Source organism: Scomber scombrus, chromosome 21 (assembly GCF_963691925.1).
Source record: "Scomber scombrus chromosome 21, fScoSco1.1, whole genome shotgun sequence".
Classification (NCBI taxonomy): domain Eukaryota; kingdom Metazoa; phylum Chordata; class Actinopteri; order Scombriformes; family Scombridae; genus Scomber; species Scomber scombrus.
In genome coordinates this window covers 9152014-9169742 of record NC_084990.1, presented here as the reverse complement: position 1 = coordinate 9169742, position 17729 = coordinate 9152014, and the positions used below count along the sequence as shown (strand labels likewise).

Sequence of the window (17729 nt, the reverse complement as noted above, 5' to 3'; positions counted from 1 at the left end):
GGCTGCACATGAGTTAATTTAACTACAGTGTGTACAAGAAAAAAAGATTCATGAACATGTTATTGGTTATTATAACAATATGTATTTTCTGTGTGCTGCCCGATCAGGGTTTTATATAATTACTATGTGCATGGACAATTGGGAGAATAAAAAAACTGATCTGAAGTGTTTTTCCAGCTTTTATTTAATAATGTCCATCGTCTGATGTCCAAAATGACACATCAAAGTAGCAAATACATATATACTGTATGTGTATATACAGCATAATCTCATAGGGATCATTCACATGTAAACGTTTGCAGAAAAGGTATCACTTGAAGGTAATAGACAGCATGTCACTCTGACTATACCACATAATTAAGTTCATCCTTTTAGATGGTAAAAACAAACATTAGACGTCCATCTTTTTGCATTTTTTAAGAATCTCAGCTGCAGGTTAAAGTTTTAGTTACAAACATTCCTACAGAGACAAAACACTGTAAATATGTTGTATAGTGTTATTAATCCATTTTTCATTTTGGGTTATAACTGATCGTCAACAGCGAGGCACGAGTCAGACTCTGCCTCAGAGATCTCAGGTGGGATCCTCTCTATGGACTCTGTGGAGGCGCTTTGGGACTGTTGGGACTGAGAGAACAGATGCTGGGATGACTGAGGGCTGTCTACCCCTGAGTGCATCAGGGGCAGGTAGATGTCATCCATGTTTGGCAGCACAAAAACTTTCTGGAGACAGAAAATGTGATTGTGAGATGTCTTATGTTGCTGAGAGGAGGCATGAAATAGTGGATTGTTTTTTTTTTTACCTGGAACTCATCCTGCAGTTTCTTTTCAATCCATTCCGTCACATGACATAAAGTCACCTCCCTCTCTCCTAGTTTGGGACGCACGTGCAGATCCAGCTTGGGTGGCACACAGAAACTGTACCTAAAGAGGAAATACTTACATTTAAACCAAATGCATTACACCAATATTCAGACCTAATCAGGCACATTTCAGTCTCATTTTTCTCAGTGCTTGAAACACTTTCAGTACACAATAAAAAAGAACTGGTAGAATAAATAAAAGTTGTTTTGGCAGGGGATTAAGTGTGAAAAATGAGTCACAACATGCTGCTTGTTTGTGTTTTTGAGTTAGTGTTGTTTCTCAAGTTGCAGCACATTCATGGCATGAGATATATCAGGGTGAAATAGATATATTTTTTAATGATGTACTGTACAATCTATAATAAAGAAGCAGCAAAAAAATCTCAATTTCTACACACAAAACCACTAAAATAGCAACAAATCTGGAATTTGCTCTTCCTAATGTTGATTGGGTTGTTAGGCAAACAAGTGGCTATTAAACCAAGAATACAAAACTGACGGACAAATTCTTTCCAAAGAATTTCAATTGCCAATGACAATGTTTTACAATTGAGATATTATCTTTAGAAACACAAATAACAGTGGGAGAATACTGTTCATTGCATTTAAAAAAGACAGTGTAAAAAGAAGTATTATATATGAAATATGTACACAGAAAACAATTTGAATATTTCAGAAAAAAATCATAAGAAATTAAAATGTAATTTTAAAAAAATAGATTAAGTTGAATTAAATGACATTTTTGGTGTTCAAATATTTGTTATTTTTATTTTAGAGGTATCAATTTAACTCTAAATACAGCATTTTTATGTTTGGTATCCGAACAACTATTGTTATTAAAAGGGCAGTTTCACATTTTTTTGACGGTTTTCTGTTTTTATGCATGTATGCTTTGTAAATATATCATCTATCTCAATACTGAGGAACCAACTCTGCGTCACCCTACTCTGACAGACACAGTTTCAGACACCACCGCATGTAGCCTCTGCATTTCTTTTCCTACCATATCCTGTCTGTGGGGGGCGGTGGGATGTTGACAACCAGAGTCCCTGACAGCTCTTGAACCTCTACAGTAAGCAGCAGTGGCGTGTTTGACATCTCCTCAAACTTCTTCTTAATGAACTCGTTCTCCGTCGCCTTCTGGAAATACTTGGATTTAGCGATTTTGTCCACAAATCTCAAAATCTTCCTTCCAGTCCTCCCACCTCCTGTGCTGTAAGAGAAGATTTAGACGACAGGAGAAGACAGTGTTTGATCTCGCATTTGGGAGTACATTTAGAATTCAGATGCCAGGAGAAGCCAAAATCTGAGTAGAGTCTGTAATGAAAGTGGCAGCCATCTGGAGTGTAATGTCAGCCCAGTTTATTTTGTTCTGCTCTAGAAAACTTAGCATTCACAAGACAGACGGGTAGAAGTAACACTCAGTGGTGTTAATTAATAGAGGCCACACTGCTATTTTTTGAGGAAGCTTTATTTAAAGGTATTCTGATTTATTTAAAAATCTCACTTTGGCGTCATATGATATTCATTTCATACAGTGTCAGCATTTACCCTTCAGTAGCTGGGGTGGATCCCTTCTCCCCCACCAGCCCCTGAGGCTCAGAGAGGAGCAGTTCTTCCTCATCAGATGAACCAGCACTGGAGGATTCCTCATCGCTGTCTGCCAACACGCTGAGGATGGGCCTGCATGGTTGGATGTATTAAAAAGTTTCAATTTAGCAATGCGGATTTGAACCCAACTGACACCCCAATGCACTGATACTGCTTATGAGAAAATCTGTGACTCAGTGGCAGATAAAGGTTTACAAACATAGATTTTTGCATGGGTGTACAGCTTTTGGTGCACTACAAAGACAGCTAATGTAACGCTTTGCCTGGACCTTAATCCCTACCAGTGTGGGTCTGTGACAGGCGGGCAGGTCTTTGCTAATCAATGTGATGTGAGGCTCTGCCCTGTAGATGAGAGATTGGAGGGATTAAAAGAGACAGTGGAATGTGTAGGTGTGAATTTGTGTTTAAGACTATAAAATGATTTTTTTTTTTAAAGGGATAATACTATTTCTGCTATCACTACTGCCTCTGAAACTGATACTAGCCTAATGCTACCTGTGTACCAGTGCAATGTATGTGACTAACTGATGTGCTAGTTTTAATACAGATAATACTGGTTTTAATTATTTAACAAAGTCCAATTGAATTGATTTGAATGAGTAACAACCAAACCAGCGTATAGCGAGTCCTGGTTGACATTTTCAGCTATGTTAATATGCTGTTTAATGTGCTGCAGCTGAGCAGATCATTGGCTTGCTAAGATATGTTAGCGTTACTTAGTCAATGTTTAACTGGTGACTCGTTCAACAAGCTACGGTGCAGACGTGTGTTCTTCTTTGTTTAAATTAGATAAGAAGTCAACTTTAGCAGGACAGCTAATGTGGGTTGTAGTTCAGAGTCTGTGGCTCTTGTGTTGTGTAGCAAGATGCTATCAGGCTCAGTGTGACTGTCTGCTCTGCCTATGGTAGGTTTGATTTGCTATATTGAAATAAGGATTCCAGCTATGTAAATGGATGATGGAATAGTATTTTATCTAAATAATTCAGAACTAGGGGAGGCATCACAAAATCAGAGAATGTACAATTTTAATTTCTCCCACAGGACATAGGACAAGTGATTTACAGGGCAGCTATGTAGTCCATGCTGTAGTACACAAAAGAGGCAATTTAATTTAAGTTTGATTTTAAAACTAACTAACCGTGAGCTACCAGTATCAGTTGTACAATCCATGTCTTGGCCACCTTCTTTGCCCAGCTTGGACAGGTTGAACTTGGTCTGCAGGGTCATTTGCAGAGCACCAGTGTAGACCAGCTGCAGCCCCACCCACAAGCCTGCAGGAAGCAGCACAAAGAGGTCAGCACCAGACTACCTAAATTAAAACAAAGGTCATACACACAACCTAATCTGGACTGGACACACACTGCTCAGTAGGCAGATTAAACAGCTTTCACTGTGATTATCAAACCTTGACAATTCATAATTATTACAACAGATTATAAATCTCCCTTAGGGGCTGACACGTGGACTGAGCAGGAAAAAACATGGACAAACTGATAACAGGATTATTTGTTGATGGCCATATAAGAGTAAAATGGGTGGGGAGAATGAAAAAAATCATGTGGTCACACACACGCTGACACTATAGATTATATAAAAAGGGACATAGCAAGGCCTGACATCGCCAATTGGTTTGCATTGGAGCCACTTTGAAGCCCAGAGTTGCGGCATACAGCCAGTGCCATCTTTTCCATTTGGAGACAGGACCTTCCAAATAAGGTTTGCGAGATGTTCCTTTTTTACACTACACCTTGCTACCTTTAACCGAAACTAATGCTAGTTGTTAAGCAAGTTATACTTACAAGTTATACTTGCATAACATTACACTGAAATATTGCAACAATAGTCTGACTCAGTGCAAGCCCCAGAGCCAGGCAGTGAAATACCAATTGCAGCTGTCAATCAATGCCCACACAGCAGACACCAAAGCTACTACTCATCTTTATATCTTATTAACGGAGCAATCATTTCCAAAATGACTAGTAGCATATTTACTGAAAGGCCTAAATCTAGAGATTGAGAGCATAATGACTTGCTGGAAAAATATTTTGACTTAGTATTTCATGAGAGAAGTTGATGCGTTTTAAATGTTTGGACACACTTTCCCATTCAAATCAATGACAAAGTGTGTCCAAACTTTTGACTGGTACTGTATATTCCCCTTTTCATTAGGAGTGTTGGCTACCAGATTGGCTGATTTTAACACACACACACACACACACACACACACACACACACACACACACACACACACACACACTAACACATACATAAGCCAATATGTTCTAAATATTGAAGGTCATGGCCTAATGGCTCCCCAGCTCTGCGAGATTACAACAGGATAACAACGTCTGATCTGAGGCTCTGCAGTACGCAGTTGTAATCACACAAGTGATAGGTCATCTTCTCACTCATCTCTTGATATTGTTAGTACGTCAGTACCTGTGGTGCATTTGCATATTGGTGTGTCCATGTTTTTAGGAGTGTCTGTGCTCACCTTTGTGGTTAACTTCTGGTCTTGAGGTAACAGTGATTTGTGGCATAGAGCAGCCCATGTCCATCTCTGTCAGAGTCAGCTCATTCATAAAGTAAGGCAGCTGTTAAGAGTATACCATATCAGAGTTAAAATGATATAAAGTGTAACACATAATAAAAGTTAACTTTTTCTGTTAATTTAAATTGCCATGGTAACTTTCACTGAAACTGCTCGCACTCTGATTTTGCTGAGCTTCTTCTGGATCTTGTGGGAAACGGCGTCGGCCCAGTGCTTCTCTCGGAGGAAGTCCCAGAAGATTCGACCAATTAGAGCATTAACCCACAAAGTCTGGCTCTTCTCAGGGTACTCGGATACATCACAGGTACACTGTGGAAAAGACACCCGAGTCAGGGCTGAGCAAGGACAGGAAAACAGCAGGTTTGAAAAAATGTAGAGCTACAGATGGAGGAAGAGGACAGTAATTTCATAATAACAGCTTGGATCCATTTGATATTTTATCTATTATTGTCTCTAGTATACTCTGGTATATTTAGGTTAACTCGAGGGAGCTTATTTGACCCATTTAAAAAAATTGTTTATAACAAATTCAATGTTATACCTACTGGTCATTGCTATTTCACTGTGTCACTCATTACTCTCAGTTCATGTTGTTGATGTCCAGCTCTGGAATGTCTCTTCAGCTTCACTTGATTTTCTTCACTTAATTTTATCGGCGAGCATGACTTACATTTCCTTTGATAGTGGGGCTTGTCTCTGTGCTGCTGGCTCCAGGGCTGGAGAGTGGGGTCAGCTCCTCGACGGCCACGAGACGAGCCATGTAGCCAGGATAGTCTAGCAGTGAAAGGCCCCTTGTGTTACTGGAGGTCTGATTGACATGAGTTGTAGGGCTAGGGAGGACTGGAGGTGTGGAGGGGGCATCTTCGTCACTGCTGCCTACTCTGCTGGAACCTCTGCTGCTTGGGACGTTACCTTGGGTACAAATACTCTGTGCCAGTGTTGGGTCACCTAGGGGAAAACAGGCAATCTTTACCTACTTGGGAGAGATAATGTTCAAAGCAGGAAGGTTTTGGACATCATAGCCTTTTGGTTACAATGACCAATCACGGAAAAGTAACTACTGTGGTTTTTAAAAGCAAGAGAAAAATGCAAACCACATCTTGAATGTGCAATGAAAAAATATATAAAAAATAGTAAAATAGAATGTAATTGCAATCACTTTGTGAACTTGTTTGTCATTCTTGGATTGAAGATTGATACCACTCTCATGTCTCATGTACAAAAACAGGGGGCTATGTGTGTGACTATTTCATAGTGAGGTGCGATGACTTCCTGGAGCTTCAGCTAGCTACCTGATGAGACTCCAGGAAGTCACCGTGCGGGTCATAAGATTTTGCTACTTTTGGACAGAGCCAGGATAGCCGGTTCCCCTGTTTCTTGTCTTTATGTGAAACTGAGTTTACCGGATGCTAGCTAATTCTTGAAAAGCTTAAAAGCAAATTTCCTGTAAATGTCTACTATTCCTTTAAATTCAAACCAAAGCTTCTTTTCCTTTATATCTCAGTGAGGGAATGGAAAAAGAACTAGACATATGACAGATCCAATTACAGATGTGTATGCAATAATAAAAAGCTAATAAGTAATATATTTGCTCTCCCAATCCAATAATTCTATTCAAAACACAGTTAACACTAAGCTGGTGCCTCTAATGGATTTTTTTTTTTTTTGAACAACTGTGAGATTTGTGTGTTCCATTGAAAGGGATTGGCATTGAAATGCAAAGAATTGGAGCATGTAATCCATAATCCACACATAGCATTTGTATAGATGCCTTATCTGAAGGACTTCTCTTCACTAATGCATTATTTACGTTTCTCATACCCGATCTGGACACACATCTGCCAGGCCTCTGTTTGTCTGTCTCCTTTTCTCTCTCTGTGTCCATAGATGCAAACAGGAAGTGGCGAAACCACTCCTCCTTCTCTCTCCCTGTGCGTCCAAAGAGGTAAAGAGTGGCCGGAGGGTCACTGACAGGTTTAGAAGAACTTTGTCTTGGATTTACTGGTTCTGCCCCTGGTTCCTCTTCCTGACTATCCTCCAACTTTCCTCCATCCTCCTCCTGAGAGTTTGCTCCGCTGGCCAGTTGGATACAGATGGGATACTTTGGGTTCCACAGTCTCTTCCGAGCCAACACAGATGGCAGCAGGAGAACCTTGGAGAACAGTCACAGAGAAACAACTGTTAAATCAGCAATACATTCACACATTTATGAACTATTAATTAATGCTGAAGAGTGTAACCTACTTTAGAAATTGAATTTACTTTTTCTTGCAAATTAACCTTTATTCAATATGCTTTTCTCCACATTTGTTTGCTTTCACGCAGGTATTACAAAGCTATCAGATGCAGTACTAAATGTAACTATCATTCTGGCATCAATGCATTAATCTTATGCATTCAGATGTATTTCCATGCTAGCTCTGATAGCTCTAGGGATAGTAATGTCAGGTCAGTCAATTATTTTGACTGAAATATCTCAACATCTATGGGATGGACTGTCGGTGTCACGGCCCTCAGACGTATCGTACTGACTTTGTTGATCCCCTGAGGGAAATGTCTCAACAACTATTAGATAGATTGCTATGAAATTTGATATGTATATCATATAGCTCTCGGGAGGACCTATAAAAACATTGTCCAATACTTTGGCTTATGACCAGATACCCACAAAAGTAATGACTTTGCCATCAGCCTCTCAGCTGTACTTTGTGTTTAGTGCTAATTAGTAAATGTAGTAGCTTTGTGTATCCCACTAGAATTCCAACAGTCTCAGATACAACGCGAATATACCCTTCATACATGTAGGCTGTAATCATACTTTGCTCTTTGCTAGCTGAAAGGAACGTGATTTGACGAAGCTGGCCTCTGGAACTCTTTCTTCGTAAGTGGCCCTCCGGCTGATGTTTGTACGTGGGGTGTCCAGGCGGAGACAGGAGCCCTCCAGGGAGGCAAACACTGAGTGAGTCAGCGCTGGATGGTAGGTTTCTGGGTCATAATCATGCATCTCATTCATCCAGCCCTGGAAAGGCAGTGGGGAAGTGTTAATTAAATTCAACACTATTCTTTTTCAAGTGAGTAATAAACACTTGATCTGGAAATGCTCCAATCTTGAAAATTCTGCCTAAAAGTGGATTTTACTTCTTTTTTTTTTCAGTAGAAGCACTGGTTGCTCTAGGGACTAGCTCCAAACTTGCTCCAAACTATCAAACATATTAGATTCACCTCTGTGGTGCTGAATTTTAACATTGACAATTTAGGTGTAAAATAAACATATGTGGGTAGATGGTTCAGAGGAAGCAGTAAAATGTGCTAGTACTAGAGAAAAATAATTAGCTTTGGAAAACAGTTCAATCATGTAACATAGTGTGTTAATCAGTGAGGTTTAGAGTCTTGATGCTAGCTAAGATAATCAACTCTAAATTACAAACATAAGAGTACTATCAATATTTTCATCTAACTCTTGCTTTCTCGCAAAACAACTAATTTCCCAAAATGTCAAACTATTCCTTATGTAAGGTCAAAGCAACCCAAACATCCATTTTCTGGCTTTAAAATGATTTAAAAACAGGAAGTTTGGATATACAACTGAAAAATGTTCATTAGGACGTCTGTGTGTGCGTGCTGAATGCTGTTGTCTGATCCCTGTTAAAAGTGTGATTGTCCTTCATAATGCCCCAACTAAGTAGTAAACAATGTGTGAATGTGAAATTATATTAAAATTTCATTCATAGAGGTGGCAGCCTCTGCCTACATCTCAGAAGTGTGCCCACAAATAAAACCCCATAACTGTTTTCTTACTGTCATCAGATCACAAGACGACCTCTGAAAACACCTCAGGCTTCAGGCTGACACCAAACTGCTAATGAGCAAACATGGGAATTATCTCAAAACAGAAACAGTATACCCCCCTTGCAGCCATCACCACTCGCCAAACCCCACTTGCCTCACGCTCTGACAAATTACAGCTTCCTTCTGCCCGTATCTCCTACTAATTGCCTCTGAAACTCACTGGAACTGTCTGGGTGGTAGCCATCCTTTCTAGTTGCCCCGTGTCAAAGCTCAGCTAGAAACAGAACAGTAATTATCACTGCAGCTCCAGCAGTTTTTATTACTCAAGTCTTTAATTGCATTCCTGGAACCTTATGCGGTTGCATGCCACTTTCAGAGGCTTTAATCTGTGAAGGAACAACTCAGCAGAGGTGCTGAAATGACTCGTTGACTTAATGCTGTTTTAGAGGAAATGAACAGATGAAAACTAATTACAAGGACTCTTGCTGAAAAGCCTTTAAACATCTTTGTTAGTTTCACTAAGTAGGTTTTTTAATGAGGTTTTACACTTGTTTTTTTTGGGTTAGGCTGCTACTCACAGTAGTCTGCAGTTATGTTATTGTGGCGAGGCCAGAAGGATATTAAATTTCAGTTTGTTTTGAACCTTTTTTCAATCAAAAGGCATTGCTCTTGTTCTGCTCTCAAGAGCATCACTGAATTGGAGAAATATTGGTTGGTTGGCTATTTTTGGGATCACAATCTGACCATTTTGCAAAGACCATTGAAGATCTAAATAAGCTAAAGTAACCAACTGCTGGTTCCAGCCTTATATTTAAAGGACAGACATAAGAGGGGTTCTCATCTATTGTAACGCTCCACCAGAATGCAAAGAAGCACATTTCCTGAAATACTGAAATATTTCTTTAAGAGATCAAGGGTTTGGTGGAAAAATAAATGAAATTCCTAGTCTGGTGATTCTGATGAGTCACACGTATAAGAGTTATTTCAATATTCTCTAAGAAACATATTTGCATGTTAAGAAATGTGTGTGTATTGTAGTGAGAATGAGGAGGCTGAAAATAAGGTGAGAATAAGGAGTCATCTCCTTAATGACTCATCTGTTTACCTTGAGGATGTCGGGCTCACTGTTGACCATCCCACCCTTCAGAATCTCTTCTCCCAACAGAGTCTGTGCTGGTCTGCATGGAGGAGCTGAACAGCGAGACCTTGAGGAACCCATCCTAATGAGCAAGAGTCCTAGCAAGAAGCCCAATGCCAATCCCAGAGCCAGGCCAGAGAAGTATGGACTGAGAGGTAAGATGAAGTATCCATAGGACAGCACTGCCACACAGAATAAACTCATGCGTGGCAGAGGATGAGGGGGTTGAGGAAGACAAGAGGTCCTAACTGGGGGTGCTGCAGGGACTCTCCTTGTCTGCCTTTGGGTCTTGACGGCAAATACTTGCATCATGTCCCCATCTGTGCATATTTCCAGATCTTCATCCCGGTGATGTTTGCTCTGATGCACAGGGCAGGTGCTATGGTGGCTTCCCCCAGGATGCCTCACCGAAGGCCACTCAAAAACAGGCAAAATATCACTGTCTGTTTGCCTAGTGCTCCTCACAGGAGACTCTGAAACCCCTGTTTCTGTGCTACTGTCTCGCCCCAAACCTCTGGAGCTCACCTGGTGAGTCCCCTGCGTCTTACACTGGAGTTTGGGGCTGCCTGTGCTATCCTCTCGCATGATTTTATTGAACATGCTGCTCAGCGGTTCATGTACAGCCTCAGAGAGCTTCCTCTTGGTGTCCTCGAGTTCCATTTTGAAGAAGCCCCCTTTCTGACCCTCTACACCAGGGGAGTATGCACTAGGAGAGGGAGGCGCAGTTCGAGAGTCCCCATTGGTGCGGGTTTTAGACTGTGTCAGCTGCTTCCAAAGGTGGAGGTTGAGGCGGGAGTCAGATTTTGACTGCGACACCTCAGGCTCTGAACGGGAGATCTCCGTGGAGATGGACTTCACAAGGCTGAGAAAATGCTTAGGTCTGGGGGTGGAGCCTTCTTTCAGCTCCAGCTCTGTGGACAGGGACTTGACTAGGCTGGCCAGGGGTCGGTGGGTGGGTGAGGAGCGGCCTGGGGAAAGGAAGCTGGGGCCCGTGGCAGAGCAGTTCCCTAAAGAGTCAGGGGATGAGGGAGAAAAAGGGACGTGGAAAGCTTGGGACTGTAACCCTCTGTCATCCTCAACGGAGAGCTGCCTCTCCTTTGACAGAGAGATAGAGGGGTAGTCCTCCTCATGATCAATGGAGAAGATGAGCTCACTGTCATCCAGGCTGTCCCACTCACCCTCTGTCTTGGTCAGCTGGATCACTATCCCACGTGGGTGATGCCTCATTGACCCAAGCGAGGTGGCACCTACTGGGGAGAGGTCACGCACTGGGCTGTGGGTCCCCTGGAGAGGTCTGCCACCTTCTCTTCCTTTATCGTCGCTTCCTCCTCCCCCATTTTTTCCAATCTCTGCCATTTCTTGACTTCACATGGCACAGCCAAGGCACATGAGAGTCACTGGAAGAGAATAAATAAAGAACATGGTCAGCTAGATTATTAAGCCTCGGAGGCAGAACAAATAAAGCCAGGGAGAGAGAAGAAGGGCATCTTTTCTAAATGGCCTGTACTTATATAAATGGTAAATGGCCTGTACTTATATAGCGCCTTTCTAGTCTTTTCGACCACTCAAAGCGCTTTACAATACATTTCATTCACCCCATTCACACCCATTCATACACTGATGGCAGGAGCTACCACGCAGGGTGCCAACCTGCACATCAGAGGAAGCTAATCATTCATACACATTCATACACCGTTGGCACAGCAACGGGAGCAATTTGGGGTTAAGTGTCTTGCCCAAGGACACATCGACATGTGGACTGGAGGAGCCGGGAATCGAACCGCCAATCTTCCAATTGGTGGACGACCGCTCTACCTCCTGAGCCACAGCCGCCCCATTCTATGATTTGGCCTCATTGTTACAAAACCTGCTTACATGGTGCCAATTACGCATTAATGTGTGCATGCCACGTTAAGCTCTGAAGACCACTGGAAATGTACATTAACCTGTCTACTGGAGACTAGTGAATTTAAAACAGAGCCAAGTAATCACCTCTCCCATAGCTGTCGCTCCACATACTGACTGAGTTTTAGAGGCATGCAAAAATAGATAAGTCTTTCTAGCCCAAACGTTGCACAAACTAGGGCAGCTCAGGCTTGAATCTAGTGTTTTTTTAAGGGCTGATTGGATATGTACATATAATTCATTCAATTTATGTGGAGGAACTAGTTATGACTGAAGTGAATGTGCAACCATTCAGTTTAAAACAAGGAGATATGTTTGGCTTTTTTTCAAAACCTCTGATTAATTACTACCATTATGTTCTCATGGAAAGAATTGGCATTCTCACTCTCTTTAATATTCAACATATCATATACTACATATCAAAGGTATCAACTACCTTCCAGTCTCATCCTTTTAAGAGCCAATGCTGTCAGCCACAAAAATCCTGAAGTCACAACCCTTCCTCTGATGTGAGTTGCTTAAAGAGTTCCTTATGTAACCCTGAAATGATTAGTGAGTTGGGTTCAAAGATTTTGTCTGTCATCCACCCATTTTTGAGGCAACAGCATTGCATGTATTCATATAAAAGAAAACAGATCACTACTTTGACTTGACAAAACGATACTAGCAAAACCCAACAAGCTGTTATTTTATGTGACAAAAGAGCAATACTGCATTAAAGGACACAAGCCGGGAAGCAGCACAAAGGTCTAGTGGGGACTCTTTTATTCGCTATTTATCTGAATTAAGTGCTTTGCTCTTTGTGGAAGTTAAAACCTACTGGTCTGATTTATGTAACTGCATTACAGTACAGCGCTACGTGGCACAATTTCAACCAATTCCACAGCAGCTGGTGGATTCTGACTAATCTGCTCTCGCCCAAAATGGACGGTGGGGAGATAAACCTAACAGTCACACATGCAGCCAGGCGGCATTAGACCTTTCTCGTAGCTTTTCACAGAGTTGGAAGAGGGACCAGAAGCTGGAGGGTGCCAGAAAATACACACACAAGCATGCACTCGCACACACATTAGACTGGCTAAACTACTGTTGGGCTATCAATGTTTTGTCTGAGCTAATTGTGGAGCACTAACTTGAATGTCTGGTGTTGTCATATTGTGATGTTAAGTGGAAACTGTTGTATATGGACTCAGATGCTGCTTTATTTTTTGCAATAAATCCAGATGTTCCTGTTTGTCGGTGCAGCTACAAGTTAGCCTCTGTGCATAGCTCATTTCAAAGTCTTTTTACACAGTGAAAGGACAACATGTTGATTTTTTTTTTGTCTTCAGTGGTACAATATCTATATGGCTTGAGCGAAAACCTGTTGAAACTAAAACCTGTTGGTTAATAAATAAATAAATAGAGTCCCATTTAAGTCTTTAAGTAATAGACTAGTAATTTAGCCCCACTTCATTCAAACGAGTTAATGTATGGTTTCTGTTGGGTCATAGCTCTATAAAAGGCAATTTTGGTCTGTTAGTTCACCACTTTGATCCTCTGACATTTCCGCTAGCACCACAATGAGGCTGGCATATTTGGTTGTGAGTGAAATGTTGCAACAACTACTGGATGGATTGGCATTTAATTTGGTAGAATTATCCATGGTGCCAAGAGGATGAATGTTATTGATTTTGATGATCCCCTGAGTTTTCCTCTGGCAACACCATGAGGTTGACATTTGTGGTTTTGAAATGTCACATTAACTATTGGATGATCTCTGACATCTGTGCCATCAGCAGGTCAATTTCTTCTGTCTTTTGGGTTTTTGGTTTAACTGTGTTGTTGGACATATTCAGCTGTGTAAACCCCAGAGGCCACAGAAAGCTGAGTAAAACTATGGTTTTAACAAGGACAAGCAAGTGTATATCTGTATTACTTCATTGATGTAAGGACCTTCAGTCACCTTTTTGATCTCCTAATTCTGGTTCCTAACCAGCAGCATGTAATGCTGTATAATAATCCTTGTAAAACAAATACAAGAGAGCTGTTAACCGTTCCATATGGCTGCGTGAGAAATAGAGAGATCATGTGACGACTGTAGCACGAAACACAGCACACATCTGCTCTCAGTACACTGCAGTGGTGTTCGATCAGTCCTTTATGTCCTCTGTCAGTAAAAATATCAACCTACCAACACGTCTGTGACTCTGTGTGTGTGTGTGTGTGTGTGTGTGTGTGTGTGTGTGTGTGTGTGTGTGTGTGTGTGTGTGTGAGTGTGTGTGTGTGTGTGTGTAGGGTTTTGTGTGTGTTTGTGTGCCACCCTCTGATCAGACACGGACAGTAACAATCTCAGATTAACATTAATGCAGGGTTTAACTGTGAAATCTGACAAATCACACAGCAGGATTATGGGCTAAACCAACATTTGGTGGGGTGTGTTTGCTTATCTCCATGACCCAATGTTGATTGAAGTTAGTAACATTGCACTCCCTCAGAGCCCCTTTAGTCCGAGTGGTCTTATTCTTACGTCAGATACAGATGAGTGACGAATTAAAGACAAAACCTAAATAAATAAATCCGGAGACATAAGGAATGCAGATGCTTTCATACAGGGCACAAGAGGTTACTGAATGGTGTGATGAGTCTGAATGTAGATTTCAACCCAACTGAACACTTTTGGGAGATTTTGGAGGGATGTGCACCCTCCACATTTATCATCAAATCTCCAAAGGGATTAAATATCTTTTGAAAGAGTTGTGTTCACCCCTTCAGTAGAGTTTCACAGACCTGGAGAGTGTATGCCAAGGTGTATTGAAGTTCATAAGAAGCTTGTGGTGGCACAAAACCTTACAAACAATGTTGTTCTGATGTTTTTCCCATAATTTCCCCATTAACCTGTAAACTATAAATCAGGCAAACAAAGAAAATCTAAATCCATAAGTGTGATTTACATGATATGAAATAATGATGCATTTCTATTCTGAAATTCAGTACTCTGGATCCAGACTGTCATCCATCTGGATATATTAACTTCAAATCAATACATACAATGATTAGAATTGTTACGATGCAATAAAATAAAAAGTGCTTATTAAAAGTATAGACCTTTTAAACAGTCAATACAATTTATGTGAAAACTGACCTCAGATCAGCTGCAACACTGAAAAATCACACAGGAAACACAAAAGAATTAGTTTCAATCATCTTTCAGGCAAAACGTGCCAAATATTTGCTGTTCATAGCATCTAATAATGTGATAATCTGCTGCCTTTCTTTGTTATTTATGATGGTAAACTGAGTATTTGGGTTCATGGGTTGAACAGGTGTTAATTTCCTACTGACAAATCTAATGACAACTAGGTTCTACTGTCAAAACTATCAGAAAACAATGTTCTTTTTATAAAATATGAATGTACAAAATACAGCATGTGGTCCCCAGCTTGAGCAGTGGCTATATACAGTACGTATATAAAATTGAGCTCACAAAATTTGTTATAACACTTCCACTCAGAGCTGCACTCGTCTTTGTGAAAGACTCACACCCACAAGAGAAGTGTGAAGTGAATGCTGTTGAAAATGTTGCAGAACATTTTCAGATAAGACTGCAAACGTATGCGGTGTTGATGATGTCCTACGAAAAGAAACAAAGCCATCACAGGCACATAACCGGAGACGAGTGTTGTTCACTTACCCGTAAAATGATGCTGTGCATGGAAATGTGACTAAACCTGATGCACGGTGTTGTCTGCTGATAGTTCCATCTCCATTTGTGCGCGCAAGGACCACGGAGTGAGGAGGAGTCTGAACATTCTCTTTCTTTCCCTCTCTCTCTCTATTTCTCTCTCTGTCACACACACACATACACACCTCCTCTTAAACCAACTGCCTCCATCCAGATGTGTCATGCGCTGCCGAGAATCACAGCTCACAAAACTGATTATGAAAAGCATGGCCGTGCTGCATGATAATCCAGATTAAGAGTCCTGCAGCCCCAACAGACGCACACACAACCTCACCCACACCACACAAATACACAAGGAGGGTAAACGCTTTCTAATTGTACAAAACATAGTGATGGCTAAAGTTGAGCCTTAAGGTTGAGTAATGTTTTCTATTCACTGTGTCACTTTTTCCAACTTGTCTTCATTAATGTGTCCAATGAGAGGAAGATTCTTGAAATATTCTCATGACAACAAAGAAAAAGAAAAAGATAAAAGAATGGTATTCCTGTCTTCTGCCTTTTCCTTCCTCCATCTTGGCCTAAATAAAAAAACACTGGAAGCCCTAGAAATGACAATATGAGAAACGGGGCAGAGTGGTGTGCAAGCTGCAGCTCGGGTGAGATACAGTAACCCCCATCCATCAATGACTGGAGGTTGTGTTCTTAAACAGCACGGCTGGCTGCATGACTGACAATACTCACTCCATTAGGGATGTATGCATAGTTCACTGCCTGTGTATCATAGTATTTAGCAGATTTATCTTTATATATATTTTCGAATTTTTATCGAAACGTTGTTTTTGCAGCATTTGTGCTGTTAATCCTATGATTTATTGCACTTTATTCTTCTGGAGACCTTTTGTTTCTCCATCAAATAGTATATGTGAAGGAAAGAGTTGTGATATGCTGGGTACAAAATGAGATATTAAACTTTGGAAAAAGTGAAGCATATGAATGAAATTCACACTTTTACAGACTATACATAATTCACAGCTTTTTAAATGCACTCTAACTGATCCTATAGAGATTTCCAGGTTGAGAACGAAAAAAGTAGAAAACAAAACTGTTGCTCTGGCAGTATTGTATTATGACTAAATATGTGAGATGCTGTTTCTTTACTTAATATGATATAAGAAGATGTATTATTAATAATGCCCTGATATGTTTGTTAAAGTCTTGATTATGATCAGGGATCTCTGTGCCACATCCACTGGAGAGGAAATCATTTTTTCATATAGTCCTGTTACTGTATGTAATAAATGACAGCTATGCCAGGTATGGATTAATTCCTAATTTATATATAATCAATATGACTTGATGAAAAAAAAACTTGAAGAAGGCCATTCAGACCAAAATTATTAAATCAGCAACAACTGACAAAATGACTCAATGTAGTTTTTTTTAAAAACCTTTTTAAATATAAATCCTCTTCATGATGTCATTTCATAATCATAATAAATCTCTGCAGACTTCTCTATCTTGCTATATTAGTATAATTGCTGTTTTGCATAAGAATGTAATCCACATATAGTATTTGCATGGACTATATTTAGAGTGCAGCTATGAAAGGCCTGCTGTTTAACATATCTCCCTGGCATATGGTATTATGATAATTACGCAGCTATTACTTCAGTACATGGGTTTATGAAATGAAATGAGCGATGTGGCCCAGGGGGCTTGACTGCTTCCACTAACCCCAACCCCACAATCCCCCCTCAAGTCTGGTGTTAGTGAACATGGGTGGATCCGTGCATGAGCATGTTGGCCACCCCCCACACCCCCCACCTCTCTCAGCACACACACACACACACACACACACACACACACACACACACACACACACACACACACACACACACACACACACATACCTTGCCATCTGTTGACATATGCAGCTGTTCAAAAATAGCCCTTCACCAGAAGCTGCCCTGAGTGACCGACAGATAGCAGAGAGCAAGGCTCCTGTTGTGGGTCTGTGCTACTTGTGTCTCTACAATGATCACATGCTGACCGCCAACATTTAGATACCACTGCGAGACCATTTGATTGGAAAGTGTCAGTAAGTCCATCTCTTATTGTTGTGTTTTTTTATTGGTAAATTCTTGTTAATAGTCACTTCTTTACTCTGCAGTAGAGTGACTGCCTCAACCGGTGGAAACGTAACTGCAA

The 17729-nt window shown here is 40.8% G+C and overlaps 1 protein-coding gene across 1 annotated transcript; it reads right to left on the bottom strand.

Annotated features, from left to right (window-relative positions):
* Positions 1–522: 522 nt before the first annotated feature.
* tex2l (testis expressed 2, like) lies at positions 523–11526 on the bottom strand. Its single transcript, XM_062443190.1, has 11 exons — positions 9920–11526; positions 7844–8044; positions 6821–7177; positions 5692–5953; positions 5185–5360; positions 4969–5068; positions 3613–3745; positions 2415–2552; positions 1867–2076; positions 804–924; positions 523–723 (listed from the first exon to the last, which is right to left on the bottom strand). The coding sequence occupies exons 1-11, from the start codon at positions 11306–11308 to the stop codon at positions 523–525; spliced, it is 3288 nt and encodes a 1095-aa protein (XP_062299174.1). The 5' UTR covers positions 11309–11526.
* Positions 11527–17729: the final 6203 nt, after the last annotated feature.